Source organism: Danio rerio, chromosome 11 (genome assembly GCF_052040795.2).
Source record: "Danio rerio strain M-AB ecotype USA chromosome 11, GRCz13ab, whole genome shotgun sequence".
Lineage (NCBI taxonomy): Eukaryota > Metazoa > Chordata > Actinopteri > Cypriniformes > Danionidae > Danio > Danio rerio.
The window spans coordinates 9407989-9424059 of record NC_141031.1 but is presented as its reverse complement, the minus strand read 5'-3'; the positions used below and the strand labels follow the sequence as shown (position 1 = coordinate 9424059).

Below are 16071 nucleotides of genomic sequence, written 5' to 3'. Positions count from 1 at the left end.
ACTCCGAGCTTCTCCCGGGTGACAGAGCTTCCTCACCCTGTCAATAAGGGTGCGCCTTGCCACCCTATGAAGGAAACTCATTTCAGCCGCTTGTTTCCGAGATCTTGTCCTTTCGGTCATGAACCAAAGCTCAAGACCATAGGTGAGAGTTGGACCGTAGATTGACCGGTAAATCGAGAGCTTTGCCTTTCGGCCTAACTCATTTTATATATATATATATATATATATATATATATATATATATATATATATATATATATATATTCACAGGAGATAAAATGTCTTTCTTAAACAACACACTGTCTGTGTGTGTGTATCCATGAACTTCATAATTTATTTTGGAATAAAGGCAACCCCTGTTGCTTTATCGATGTGACTGTTGTAAACGTATCGCTGTGAGCTTGTCCTTTCCCCAGTCTTTCTCACAGATTTGATTTGCAATGCATTGAGACTGAATGAATACGTTTGCACAAGAGCTCCTGAAGTGCTTATAATATGAACACTGTGCATATGGCCCCTCCGCAGGCATGTAATATATATCTCATGAGCATCTCTGTATGCAGGGAATGAGCCTAAGCCCTGTGGGGAATCACACTTCAGCAAATAACTCTTCCTGGGAGGCTTGTTTGGAAAAAAAAAAAAAAAATTATTCTCACAGTTATTTTATACCATCTTGGTTTTATCTTTTTGGGGAAAGTGCTGATGTTTAAACTGTACTGTATACTGAAGTACATGAATATGTCTACTTTTGTCCGTATTGCATTAGGTAATCTTTATCTAAAATAATGTTGCTTCCTGAAATAGCATCACATGTGCTGAAATTAGAAATGCGCAGGCTGTGCAGCGCATCAGCAGGGAAGCATCTTTGGCATTGAGCATGGCGGAGCTAATTGATTTGTGATATGAATCTGTGTACTCACTGCACAAAGTTCACTGGGGGCTCGTGTGAGAGATACTGTGTGGAATAAGATTTGTTTCAGCTGATTGCAATGGAAGAGCAATGTAGCTATTTATTTTTTATTTTAAATAAAAACAAATAAAAATAAATAAATACAGGACCAGGCAACCTATCACTGGGAAACAACCATATACTCTCATTTACACACATACACTACGATCAATTTAGCTTATTCAATAAACAAATAGCACATGTCTTTGGACTGTGGGGAAAACTGGAGCACCTGGAGGAAACCCACGCAAACACATATTGTAGTTGTAGCAGCAACAGCTGAGGTCCCGACGGCTGCCGTGTTTTATTTGGAAATTTATTTGCAGACCTCTGACCGACACTGAGGGGTCGTTCACGTGATATTTTAAGCTAGAAATGGAAAATATTTCAAGCCTTTTGCCTGTTAAGCCTACTTCACAGTACATGTTTTTAAACATTGGCAGATTGATGTGCCGTTTAGTCTACATGACTTAATTTTGTGTCTTTACTTACAAATTACTACATTATGTAAATGATCCACAAGGGGGAGGTCACATAGATGTTTCCGCCTGTCAGCGGATTGATCGCTCATATATCTGCATGTGGCTTTTATATGCTCTCGTATTCATATAAAAGGGTGAAGTGAGTGCATCGATGAACATTGTGGCCATCCACAGACATTTCTAAACATCTTGTGAACACAGTGGCTAATCAACTCATGATTTGCTCTCTTATTGGCTTTACATTTTCACTCCACCTGACAACCACGCAGGTTCGGGTAAGCCAACTGGTACAAAATATTTAGCATGCTAGAGATTGAATCTTTGTCTGTGAGGTGTTTTCTACACGGGAGCAAGCCTCTTTGACGTTTCATTCAGTATTTAGGTCTACTGAGTGCCGATCACACACTGATTTTGCCACAATCACAGCCCGAGTTTACATGACAATGACAATCTATCTCTGTGTATTCTATCTAGTTACATATCTATAAATAAATACACTTTTTTAGTTTTTTATCTGCATCAACCCCCTTGGCAACTTCCTCCTGTGCTGTTTTCTTACCCTGCAAATCTTTATTTTACAAATTATATAGATCCTAAAGAGCTATATGCTTCTCACGCTCTAATGAGTGTCATTCACGTCTTTTCAGGTGCACTCGGTCAGAAGACAATCGCCTGTATCATGCCATTTTGTTTTTGTTTGTCAGAATAATGTAGGCCTATAGTTATAATCATATTTTTACAATATAGTTAAAATGATATTTATACATAATGCTAGGGTTGGGCCGATAGACGATGCCATCGTACACCACGATGCTGAGCCGGCATCTCGATCCTCTGCCCTGGGCAAATCCGCTCGTGACAAATACACACTCAGGCCCCATTTAAGTTTTTAAAGTAATTTTAAAGTAGGACAGAACTGTGTATAAGTTTAGTGTGTCCACTGTCATATTGGAATTATAGAAACAGTCTCATTATTATATTTTCTGAGGTTAAAATAGGATCCAAATTCCTCCCATTTTAAGCCCCACCACAATGTAAGAGTGCAGTTTCCCCACTAACCGTATTGATTGACAGCCATGTATTAGCATGTCTTTGTAGTAATGTGTATAGTCATATCAACAAGACAGGATGTGCACAAAGAAACTGGGATTAAAAGACCTGTTGAACTCGCTGTGATCATCAGTCATCATTAAATTTACATTCTGGAGACACAAAAGACTTACAGTTAAAGTCCAAATTATTAGCCCCCCTTTGATTTTTTTTTTTCTTTTTAAATATTTCCCAAATGATGTTTAACAGAGCAAGGAAATTTTCACAGTTTGTCTGATAATATATATATTTTTTATTTGTTTTATTTCGGCTAGAATAAAAGCAGTTTTTTAAGTTTTTAAAAGCCATTTTATGGTCAAAATTATTAGCCCCTATTAGCTGATTTTTTATTTTTTTTGATAATCTACAGAACAAACCATGGTTATACAATAACTTGCCTAATTACCAAAGCCCGCCTAGTTAACCTAATTAACCTAGTTAAACCTTTAAATGTCACTTTAAGCTGTATAAAAGTATCGCTTGCCTTTATTTCCTATAATGTATAAACTTATTGTATGTTATACTTTTAAAATGACCATTATCGATTATTAAAACTGATACTCAGCAAAAGAGAGGCTGTGTTTCGTATTTTCACTGAAATTGAAAGGAGGCAGTGTTTTTATCGGCTCCGTTTTGTTATAAATATCCACACAGTGAAGATGACGCTCATCTTATGCAGCACGACGCCTCAACATGTCTGCTGTCTAAGTTGCTAATATTAAAATGAAAATAGGCAGTTCCTTAAATCATGTTTACATTTTATTGTTGATAAAGTGAAACAACGAAGCCAGGGTGATGTGAATGAAGTTATAAAGTACACTGTTCCCTTTGAAGATTTTCCCGTGTCCTCGGTATAGTCTGCTTTTCCATATCAAACTGAGAAGAAGAGACTGCAGCCTTGATCAAACTTGCGAAGTCTGAACTTACAAGGAGAGGATGCAGGACTGAACTGTGCGTGTTAGGCTACTTAATATTCAGGAAAAGCCCCAATCAGAGAGGCGAACGTCTGCAGCCCCGCCTCCGTTTTCAGATGTCTCCGTTTTCCATTATCCACACTGAGACATTATCCACACATTTCGAAACGCTCCGTTTTCGGCGCTCGAGAACTCCGGCGTAGTGTGGACGGTTGGCGTAACCGTAGCAAAACTTATGCGTTTTCAAACTAAAACGCATTAGTGTAAACGGGGCCTTAGAGTTTTCCAGCTCTTTTCATCCCCGCTTCTAGCAGCACACTCCATTTCCGCATTACTGGATCTGTAGCGACAACAGACCGCAAGGGATGATGGTGAAGCATGGGCTGATGGGTATTGTAGTTTTCGCTACCTCCCGTTCGCTTCATTCGCCTAAGCAAATTTTCTCAGAAGACCTATAGTTTTACCGAGTCATGCGACTTCGGTAATATCGAAAAAAATTAATATTGCGGTATGACGGTATTTACAATACCGTTACATCCCTAATATATATATATATATATATATATATATATATATATATATATATATATATATATATATATATATATATATATATATATATATGTATATATATATATATATATATATATATATATATATATATATGTATATATATGTAATGTATATAATAATATTTAAGTTAAGCTACTATTGATTAAGTTTAGTTGCAAAGGCATGCAAAAAATATCAATGTTAAATGATGGGTGTTTTCAAACCCAATCAGCATTAACAATCGATTAGTTTTTAGAACATTTCTATGGGGCAATAGAAATGATGCAGTAAAAAAATAACATAAATCCCAAGAAAGAACAGGCAAAATAAAGGAAGAAAAGTCTCTTTTATCACTCTTTAAAAGTTTTGGTTTGAGTTTGTGTCATTTTAAATGCACGTCTCGTTATCGGCTGATTTACATTTTTCTGTGTTTGTGGAAAAAAGCAAAGCAGGTGAGTCAGCCGGCCCAATATATGAACGGGGCAGAGCAGGATTCTCGCGGTGACCACCGGCGCAATCCCGCTCTTTGTTATGAGCCGCAGATTCAGTTTAAACTTAGTAAAGTCGAGCTTCTTCGGCGATGTTGTGTACAGTGTTAGCTTTTATATTTGCGCTGAACACGTAGTGAATGCAACACATCGAGATTCGGGCACCTTCTCCAAAAACACTCAATTGATCTCAGCTGGTAGATTAACATATTCACTACGTCATGATCGCTTTCATCGGCACAATTATTTGTAACTTTAGGTGGGGTTTGCTAACCTGTGTACTTTTCACTCTTCAGTCGTTTGCATTTCCAGTGGTCACAAAAGCTCCCTGTCATCTGACAACGGAAAGCCTCGACTGATTGGAAGCTAATATTAACCGATATAGTGGCAGAGAAGAGCAATTTAGCACGTTTTTAGAAAAAAAAAAATCCCTATAACCGTAATATGCAGTCGCACAAATGCTCCCAAATATATTATGAGGTCAAATAGATTAAATTTCGGGCGCATATGCAACCAAAATCGTCACAATTTTGTGCCCTGAAATAAAACTTATTCAATCTGCACTCTGAAATAAAAGTACAAAAACTGTCATCTGGTGGTTCAAAGAGAAAATTTATTAAACTTTTAATGTACAAATGCATACAATCACTTTAGTACATGGTGTGTAAAATAATAGACATGCACAATATGTGACTTTTAAAAGGAATAATACATTTATGCAGTCATGCACATGTTTTGACAATGAATATGACAGTGATTTGATGCTTCACAAAAGTTGCAGGCGCTTTTACCAATATCAAAATGCTTTTGTGATGCAAAATGAATTTACACATCCAGTTATCCTTTACACAGATTAAGAAACCAGCTACTATACTACTTTGTCTACTATAATAAAAAAAATCTGCTTGTGATATGAATGTTATTGTTATTGCGTATCATATTTAACAAACCATTTACTCCGAATTTTATGTTATTTTGCTCACATGGATAATTGGATATTAATCAGATTATGTCATTTCACTGCTGTGCCGTCAGCCAATCGTTGCTGATCATAATTTTGAGGATCAATAAATATGTCCTTCCAACAAACGCAGCGATCTCAGATCAGTTCATCCAGACATTTTAATCTGATTCGCAAACTTGTTTGAAGAACCAAATTAGTAGTAGTCCTGTCTTTCCGTTGCCGACCTTTGCTTTGTTTGTTTTGTTTTTGTTGTTAGCCGACTGGATCGACCACTCGCCTGCTTCTTGACCTTTCTTCTAGATTTCCCTGCATGTTAACGTTTGCACCTGATTTTGATCATTGTTAGCCTGACCATTCTCTTTATAATAAATACTGCATTTGTTTCTGCAACTCAGTTTTCAGTGTCTCCGTCTATGACAGAGTGTAAGACTAGTTCAATAAATGCAAACAAATATACCATTTTAAATAAAATAATGTTTTGTATCAGTTTCATTTTTTCCTAAAAATGTAACAGCAATAACCCTGGTATTTGGACCATTTTGAGAGATGTAAACAAAAGCAAAAGTCCTATTTTTTAATGTCCATAGCTTCTGAAAATACAAAAAGAGCCACATATTAATCTGTTTTAACATTAAGTTATGATTGAACTGCCTCTTGTTACAGTCATGAAATAGTTTGATAGCAAGCAGGAAATGCAGTGTTTCAATGACATGACCATTATAGTCTATAATAAATCATCATCATCATCATTTTTCATCCACTTATCCGTGACTGGGTCGTAGTGCAGGCAGTCTTAGGAGAGAACCCCCAGACTTCCCTCTCCCCAGACACTTCTTACAGCTCCTCCGGGGGGATCCCGAGGCATTTCCTGGCCAGCCGAGAGACAAAGTCTCTCCAGTGTGTCCTGTGTCTTCCCTTAGACCTCCTCCCGGTGGGACATGCTTGGAACACCTCCCTAGGTAGGCATCATGGAGGCATTCGAAACAGATGCCCGAGCCACCTCAGTTGACTTCTCTTGATGTGGAGGAGCAGCGGCTCTACTCCGAGCTTCTCCCGGGTGACAGAGCTTCCTCACCCTGTCAATAAGGGTGCGCCTTGCCACCCTATGAAGGAAACTCATTTCAGCCGCTTGTTTCCGAGATCTTGTCCTTTCGGTCATGAACCAAAGCTCAAGACCATAGGTGAGAGTTGGACCGTAGATTGACCGGTAAATCGAGAGCTTTGCCTTTCGGCCTAACTCATTTTATATATATATATATATATATATATATATATATATATATATATATATATATATATATATTCACAGGAGATAAAATGTCTTTCTTAAACAACACACTGTCTGTGTGTGTGTATCCATGAACTTCATAATTTATTTTGGAATAAAGGCAACCCCTGTTGCTTTATCGATGTGACTGTTGTAAACGTATCGCTGTGAGCTTGTCCTTTCCCCAGTCTTTCTCACAGATTTGATTTGCAATGCATTGAGACTGAATGAATACGTTTGCACAAGAGCTCCTGAAGTGCTTATAATATGAACACTGTGCATATGGCCCCTCCGCAGGCATGTAATATATATCTCATGAGCATCTCTGTATGCAGGGAATGAGCCTAAGCCCTGTGGGGAATCACACTTCAGCAAATAACTCTTCCTGGGAGGCTTGTTTGGAAAAAAAAAAAAAAATTATTCTCACAGTTATTTTATACCATCTTGGTTTTATCTTTTTGGGGAAAGTGCTGATGTTTAAACTGTACTGTATACTGAAGTACATGAATATGTCTACTTTTGTCCGTATTGCATTAGGTAATCTTTATCTAAAATAATGTTGCTTCCTGAAATAGCATCACATGTGCTGAAATTAGAAATGCGCAGGCTGTGCAGCGCATCAGCAGGGAAGCATCTTTGGCATTGAGCATGGCGGAGCTAATTGATTTGTGATATGAATCTGTGTACTCACTGCACAAAGTTCACTGGGGGCTCGTGTGAGAGATACTGTGTGGAATAAGATTTGTTTCAGCTGATTGCAATGGAAGAGCAATGTAGCTATTTATTTTTTATTTTAAATAAAAACAAATAAAAATAAATAAATACAGGACCAGGCAACCTATCACTGGGAAACAACCATATACTCTCATTTACACACATACACTACGATCAATTTAGCTTATTCAATAAACAAATAGCACATGTCTTTGGACTGTGGGGAAAACTGGAGCACCTGGAGGAAACCCACGCAAACACATATTGTAGTTGTAGCAGCAACAGCTGAGGTCCCGACGGCTGCCGTGTTTTATTTGGAAATTTATTTGCAGACCTCTGACCGACACTGAGGGGTCGTTCACGTGATATTTTAAGCTAGAAATGGAAAATATTTCAAGCCTTTTGCCTGTTAAGCCTACTTCACAGTACATGTTTTTAAACATTGGCAGATTGATGTGCCGTTTAGTCTACATGACTTAATTTTGTGTCTTTACTTACAAATTACTACATTATGTAAATGATCCACAAGGGGGAGGTCACATAGATGTTTCCGCCTGTCAGCGGATTGATCGCTCATATATCTGCATGTGGCTTTTATATGCTCTCGTATTCATATAAAAGGGTGAAGTGAGTGCATCGATGAACATTGTGGCCATCCACAGACATTTCTAAACATCTTGTGAACACAGTGGCTAATCAACTCATGATTTGCTCTCTTATTGGCTTTACATTTTCACTCCACCTGACAACCACGCAGGTTCGGGTAAGCCAACTGGTACAAAATATTTAGCATGCTAGAGATTGAATCTTTGTCTGTGAGGTGTTTTCTACACGGGAGCAAGCCTCTTTGACGTTTCATTCAGTATTTAGGTCTACTGAGTGCCGATCACACACTGATTTTGCCACAATCACAGCCCGAGTTTACATGACAATGACAATCTATCTCTGTGTATTCTATCTAGTTACATATCTATAAATAAATACACTTTTTTAGTTTTTTATCTGCATCAACCCCCTTGGCAACTTCCTCCTGTGCTGTTTTCTTACCCTGCAAATCTTTATTTTACAAATTATATAGATCCTAAAGAGCTATATGCTTCTCACGCTCTAATGAGTGTCATTCACGTCTTTTCAGGTGCACTCGGTCAGAAGACAATCGCCTGTATCATGCCATTTTGTTTTTGTTTGTCAGAATAATGTAGGCCTATAGTTATAATCATATTTTTACAATATAGTTAAAATGATATTTATACATAATGCTAGGGTTGGGCCGATAGACGATGCCATCGTACACCACGATGCTGAGCCGGCATCTCGATCCTCTGCCCTGGGCAAATCCGCTCGTGACAAATACACACTCAGGCCCCATTTAAGTTTTTAAAGTAATTTTAAAGTAGGACAGAACTGTGTATAAGTTTAGTGTGTCCACTGTCATATTGGAATTATAGAAACAGTCTCATTATTATATTTTCTGAGGTTAAAATAGGATCCAAATTCCTCCCATTTTAAGCCCCACCACAATGTAAGAGTGCAGTTTCCCCACTAACCGTATTGATTGACAGCCATGTATTAGCATGTCTTTGTAGTAATGTGTATAGTCATATCAACAAGACAGGATGTGCACAAAGAAACTGGGATTAAAAGACCTGTTGAACTCGCTGTGATCATCAGTCATCATTAAATTTACATTCTGGAGACACAAAAGACTTACAGTTAAAGTCCAAATTATTAGCCCCCCTTTGATTTTTTTTTTTCTTTTTAAATATTTCCCAAATGATGTTTAACAGAGCAAGGAAATTTTCACAGTTTGTCTGATAATATATATATTTTTTATTTGTTTTATTTCGGCTAGAATAAAAGCAGTTTTTTAAGTTTTTAAAAGCCATTTTATGGTCAAAATTATTAGCCCCTATTAGCTGATTTTTTATTTTTTTTGATAATCTACAGAACAAACCATGGTTATACAATAACTTGCCTAATTACCAAAGCCCGCCTAGTTAACCTAATTAACCTAGTTAAACCTTTAAATGTCACTTTAAGCTGTATAAAAGTGTCTTTAAAAATTCATTCATTTCATTCATTTTCTGCCGCTTTTCCGGGGCCGGGTCGCACGGGCAGCAGTCTTTGGAGAGAACCCCAGACTTCCCTCTCCCCAGAACCTTCCTCCAGCTCCTCTGGAGGGATCCCGAAGCGTTCCCAGGCTAGCCGAGAGACATAGTCCCTCAAACGGGTGGTGGTCGAAGGTTAGGACCACGACAACCCGTGGTTTGACTTCAACTGTATCTTAAATCCAGGAAAAAGGAGTAAAACAGGTGTCATTTAAGTTACTATGCTTTTGGATTCAGACTAACATTTGGATCATATTAAGATCATATTAATATTAACTCTAATTTCCAGAGTTTTTTTGTTCTCCTAAATACCTATCAATCATGAACAGTGCACGTCTTTTCTGGTGTAAATGTAACTTTGCATATTTTGTCTCTATCAGCATTTGGTTGAATCTAAAAGACAGTGAAATAAACTTTAAAAATTCCTAATAGGTTTGTAAAAGTGTCTATTTCATTAGGACCGTGACTCATTGTAAGGGAATAGCATGTTACATCACATTCTTCTCATGTAGTATATAGTCCACCATATCAGCTTTCTTTTTTGTTTTTTTCCTGTGTCTTTAGTATCTACAGGCTGAATCAGTGAGTACATACACACTCTCTCCTGGAGTTCATAAAGGTCAAGACTACTTTATTCCAAACTCTGTAATCTCCAGCGGGAGCACAACCTAATGGGCTTTGAAGGCATCCTGTACTTTAAAACTTGTTTTTGTTCATTTTGTTCATTTTTAGCTGTGAACTAACAGGAACATAGAACTAACAGGAAATGATGAGAAGAATTGGCCATAACCTTGCTTGTATTTTATTTATTTAGATGGATGAAAGTCCTTTTAGGCTGGAAAATAAAGATAAAAAAAAAACAGAGGGGTGAGTCAGTGAGTGCTCCAGACATGTCCTTAAAGCATTAGACTGAAAATGTTTCATTTTATATCTCAAATTTGATTCAATTTAGTCCACAGCCATTATGAGGTTCAGATGTGTCTGCAAATGCAGCACCACAACATCAATTCTACACTGAATACATCATGATTGTGCACATTTCAGTTTTTATTGATGGTGTTTTAGTTATAAATACAATTTACAAATAGGGACTGCATTCGAATCTGGATAGAAAATGTCCCATTTATTAGGATAGAAATGTCCTAAATATGCAATCGTTAAACGTTATATATAATAGTTAAATAACATTATAGTTAATAGATAAACTAGTTTATAGCTAATAATGGTTATCATCCGATGTTCCCAGAACATGACTGTGAACTTTAAGCTCAAAGTGACTTACAGATTTTTCTATTATACCATATTGAAAATTGCAATTTTGAGGTGAGAATAAAAACAAAAACAAAAAAACAAGCTCTGTGTGTGTGTGTGTGTGTGTGTGTGTGTGTGTGTGTGTGTGTGTGTGTGTGTGTGTGTGTGTGTGTGTGTGTGTGTGTGTGTGTGAGCGTGTGCGCGCATGTGTGTATGTGCGTGTCTGTTTGTGTACTTCTTTAAATGCAAATGAGCTGATTCTCCGAATGCATTTGCCAAGCACTATTTGCCGAGACATTTGCTAAGCACTATAACAATGCACACACACTTATATGTTCACCTCTGTGTCTCAGGGCACATTTTGTTGTTACACATGTTGCTACAACAAAATGGCGAACTGTGTCCATCTTACTTGGTCTCAGACAAGTCTTAGGCAAGACGAAAAATCGTTTGAGGAATCAATTTAGCATAGATTGTAATTCGATTCAATCTGAATTGATTCTGAGGTTAGTTTTACACACCAAAAGGCAATGCATGCCTTACAAACAGCCGTACACAGCTTGCATTTAATTCCTTACAAATACCGCTTAGATATGAAATAATTGTTAAAAAATTCAAAATTAATTTGAGAGAGAATAGCAGTGCATTTTAAAAATTTCAGAATCAATGCAGAAATGTTACCTCAAAACTTCTTTTGCCACAGGTTCAGCAAGTCTATGCTAATACAACGTGTCTGTCAACAATGGTAGACAGGGCCTTCTCAGTTTGACATCACATTGTACAGATTCTGCAAAAGGTTTGTTCTAAGAAAAGAAAGGTCCAGGTAATATTTGAAGTGTATTATAATATTATATATATATATATATATATATATATATATATATATATATATATATATATATATATATATTGGTGCTGTCAGTCGATTAAAAAAATAACCAATTAATCACACTTTTTTTGCAATTTATCGCGATTAATCACATTTAAAAGACTGAAACTTGTAATGTTGTCTATTCAAATGTAAAATTAATTAATTAAAAATGTAACAACTATTTATATTCAAAATATAATTGTTTATTAGAATTTTTTTAACTTGTAACACAGATTTCTTCATGTAAACAACATACCCACAATAAACCACAAAGATCCTGGAAAAAAATATATATATTTCCATGTTGGCTTCTAAGTGGACTGCAAAAAATGCCAAAGTACAGGCATTACAGACATGGAAAATAGAAAATTATGATAATAATAATGTATTGAATACAAACAATTGTACTCATTGAAAAGTTGTATAGCTGTGAGTTGAGAACATTAATTATAAAGTAGAAACAATTTTGCTTAGTCCTCCTTTACATTCAGCCAGTTGCTAAGACAGTCCAGTCTGTTGACATTATCGGGGGACAATGTGGCCCTTTTCTTTTGAATGATGTGAGCTGAGTGTGAAAACAGGCAGAATAACAAGCAGGATCACTGAATCCGCATATGCATTTCTTTGCCTAATTTTGTTTTAAAACGCATGTGTGCGCACACACACGCACACACTATGTGTGATTAACACGCGCAGGACAGTGCAGCCGGAGCGACTGCCTTCAGATTCAGCACGAATGATCGCGTTCATCAAATTTACTTAAACTAAGCGTTATTAAGTCTTGCTTCTACCCTGTAAACAGTGATTTTTGAGTACCTTGAAGGACCGTTCGCCATGCGGTATCAAATTCCATTAAAACAAAAGTCGCAAGATTAAAAATGAAACATCCGATATTGCATGAAACACTGGAGGGAACTGTAGATAGCCCGGTAATGCAACATTAATTGTTTTATTCTGAAACTTGCCTTCAAAAAGTGCTTCCTTGGTCTCATCCGTATTTCTTGAATGTTGAACGCACGTCGGCCACAACAGGAAATTAAAAAAACTGCAACTGCGTTAATTACGTAAATTTTTTTACTACGTTAAATATTTCAAATTAATCGCATGCGTTAACGCACTAATCTTGAGACCGTTTTGTTGGTTCAGCAAAAGAAATAATAGCAATTTAAAATCAACATAAAACATTCTTGTCGCAGTGCACTCTTTTCTAGTGCTTGCTTTTGAAAACACTATTGGTTGGGTGTAGGGAAGGGTTTAGGTCAGTTATTTGAACGACAAGCCCCTTCTTGTGGACAAAAAATAAGGGAGTGTATCTGAAACTTAAAGCAAAATGCGTATTTCAGATTCACAAAATGTAGACATTGCCCGCTCATGTATTTGTCAACGGAAACATTCTATAAAACATACCTGGAGCAATGTATTTTAGGTTTCACAAAAATGTTGGCTGAGGCACATATTTTCAAAGAGTCTGGGCTGCATTAATGTAAACTCAAAATTCAAATAATCTCTTACCTCTAAACACCGCTTTCACCCCTGTGACCTTTGAGCTGATAATTACATATACAATATCACCACTCAAAACCCAATAATCTTCTCATGTATCCCCCTATGACCAAGAAAATAAAATATGAAACAAATTTCAAGGGGACCTTCTTCTGTGTTTATTCCTATAAAACCACTGTAAAATAATTGCAGTCTGCGAATACCTTTATCTGCAGAAGGTAATAGAGTGTTTTGTAACAGAAAGGTCTACTGATTGTTATTCGTGGATGACTGTACCCCATCCCACCGGTGCAGAAGCGCTGCTGGAAAATTGGAAGCTCCTAAATAAATTTGCTCCTAAAGCAGGATTAAGCTCAACGTTTCTCCGTTTTAATGAGGCTGAATCAATGGAGCATTTCGTCCGTATAAATCCCCATCGGCTTGCTAGAAACCATTTCTTCCAACTTAAAATCTCCGGGCCTATTAGTTTGCCGCCTGTGAGCTGCAATCAGCAGTGAAAAAAGGCTTTGATACGTCCCTGCCTGGGTGTGCAGGTTCCACTAAAAGCTCTTCTTTCTCTTTTCTGTCTGATTTACGGTGCTCAATTCACATCACTAAGTGCATCTCCATCTGGCCCAATTGCATCTCTATTTATGCAGCACACAACATACTAATGTTGTTTGTCTGCCCTCATAGATGAAGATCTGTTGGAAATACTCATTGGAGGTGTTAACCAATAGGAAAGTGATTTGATTGGGTAATTGGTTTGCTCATGTGTGGCATTAAGAGCCCCGGGGCATTCTCTAAACACTCACAGAATCATGATCAATGCAGATGTTGCACTGAGGGTTATGCTTTATAGTTTAATATTTTTTTTTTATTTCCATATTTTTGATAGATGTTTCTTTTCTTTCTTTCTTGTTTTCTTTTTTTTACAGTCGGCAGAGACAATCTCTACAACCTGACATCATTGCTGGTTCAGCCTATATCTGCCTCATTGGCAAAAATGCTGCTCTCTGCCTCAGCCATGGGGCAAGGAAGACCCTGCGTCCCTATGATCATGCCCCCCACTTCAGGTAAGACTTGCATGAACTAGAAACAATGCTGCACTTACTGTAGCTATCAACTGAAAACATCCTCACTCCCACACACCATCACTGCTTACATCCTTTAGTTTTGAAGGCTCATTTCAAGACAGACATTCTCCTGGTTAAAATATTTTGTAGTGAATTGTAATAGTAAACAATGCAATAATTTAGGTACAGTTTATAACAGAAACAAGGATTATTATTATTATTATTATGAAAGTTATAATTTTTTTTCTACAATGTATTAAAATGTAAAAAAAAAACTCCTTAGTGTCTCACCAGCAATGATATACAGCCATATTTCACTGCTACGAGTGTAATATTGCGTTAATACAACAGTTTGGAGGCATAATCGTGTATATAAAATGAAACACAGAGAGCCTAAAAATTTCTTTAGCATAAGGAACTACTTTCTTCCACCATTTATTTACATCTACAGCTGACGTCAGAACAGCAGAAACAGTGGCTACTTCACAAACGTCACTTTATTGCTAGCATTTGAATGATTCTCTAGCGCAATGTCTAGTGATGACAAAACAGGTGATTTCGCTCACATTTTAATATTAAGGGTGAACGACATGAAATGCCATCAGTCTAGAGCAGGGATGTAAAAATTTGGTCCTGTAGGGCTGTAGTCTTTCTCCAACTTGCTTTAACACACCTGCTAGGAAGTTTCTAGTTTATCTAGTAAGAGCTTGAACAGCTGGTTCAGGTGTGTTTGATTAGAGTTGGAGCTCTACTCTCTAGGACACTGGCCCTCCAGGACCGAGTTTGGACACCCCTGATCTAGAGACATTTCACAGAATTTCTCTGTTCCAATAAAGAGGTCACAATAACCATCCTCGAAAATGCCAGAGCAGCACAAACACTACCAGATTACTATTGTGTTTGCCATAAGGAAAAACACTTAACACTTGCAAACATTTCTTCTTTCTTTCTGTTTACTGGACTAGTCTGCAGTAACGTAAAGAGGAGATGCAGATGGCCAACCAAAAAGTTTGGGGATATACAAAGATACAAAATACAAGCATTCCTGAAAATCAAATAAAATCACTTTTATTGTACATCATCAGCAGCACGTGTGCTATGATGAGAGAAAAGCTTAGGTGCTGGCTCCAGGGAGTGCAAAATACAGGCAGTGCAAATACAACAGCATACAACAACATGCTGCGGAAACATCGCTGATGATTCTCTTGGCTTTCCTAATGCACCGCCTGGTGTAGATCTCCTGGAGGGAGGGAAGCTTACCTCCTACTATGCGTCTAGCACTTCGCACAATCCTATGTAGGTCTTTGCGATTGCTGCCTGTGCTGTTTCCATACCAGGTGGTGATACAGCCTGACAGGATGCTCTCCATAGTGCAGGTGTAGAACGAGTGGAGGATGTGGGGGCTCATTCCAAACGTCCTAAGATGCCTGAGGAAGAAGAGGCGTTGTTGTGCCTTCCTCAGCACTGCATCTGTGTGAGCAGTCCATGTCAAATCCTCAGCGATGTGTACTCCAAGAAACGTGAAAGTGCTGACTCTCTCCACTGGTGTCCCGTTGATAGTGAAGGGGGTGTGTTCTCTCTTCTCTCTCCTGAAATCCACCACCAGCTCCTTGGTTTTGCTGATGTTGAGTGAGAGGTAGTTTTCCTCACACCACTGCATCAGAGTGTGCACCTCCTCTCTGTAGGCCGTCTCATCATTATCTGTGATCAGGCCCACCACCGTCGTGTCATCAGCAAATTTAACGTTGACGTTGGAGCTGTGTTTTGCTGCACAGTCATGTGTGTACAGGGAGTACAGGAGTGGGCTGAGAACATAGCCCTGTGGAGCACCAGTGTTGAGGATAAGTGTGGACGAGGTGATGTG

The 16071-nt window shown here is 37.8% G+C and overlaps 1 protein-coding gene and 1 long non-coding RNA gene across 8 annotated transcripts in view; one reads left to right on the top strand and one right to left on the bottom strand.

Annotated features, from left to right (window-relative positions):
- The window catches only part of naaladl2 (N-acetylated alpha-linked acidic dipeptidase like 2), a 629431-nt gene that overhangs the window by 392689 nt on the left and 220671 nt on the right, over positions 1 to 16071 (top strand). For all 7 annotated transcript variants that reach the window (XM_087273255.1, XM_087273256.1, XM_087273253.1 and 4 more), the window contains one exon: positions 14070 to 14207. In XM_087273255.1, coding sequence (XP_087129381.1) covers positions 14138 to 14207 — 70 coding nt within the window. In that variant the 5' untranslated portion in view covers positions 14070 to 14137. The remainder of the gene's footprint in view (positions 1 to 14069; positions 14208 to 16071) is intronic.
- Positions 1 to 16071, bottom strand: part of LOC147841661 (uncharacterized) — a 173238-nt gene that overhangs the window by 2199 nt on the left and 154968 nt on the right. The window lies entirely within an intron of this gene.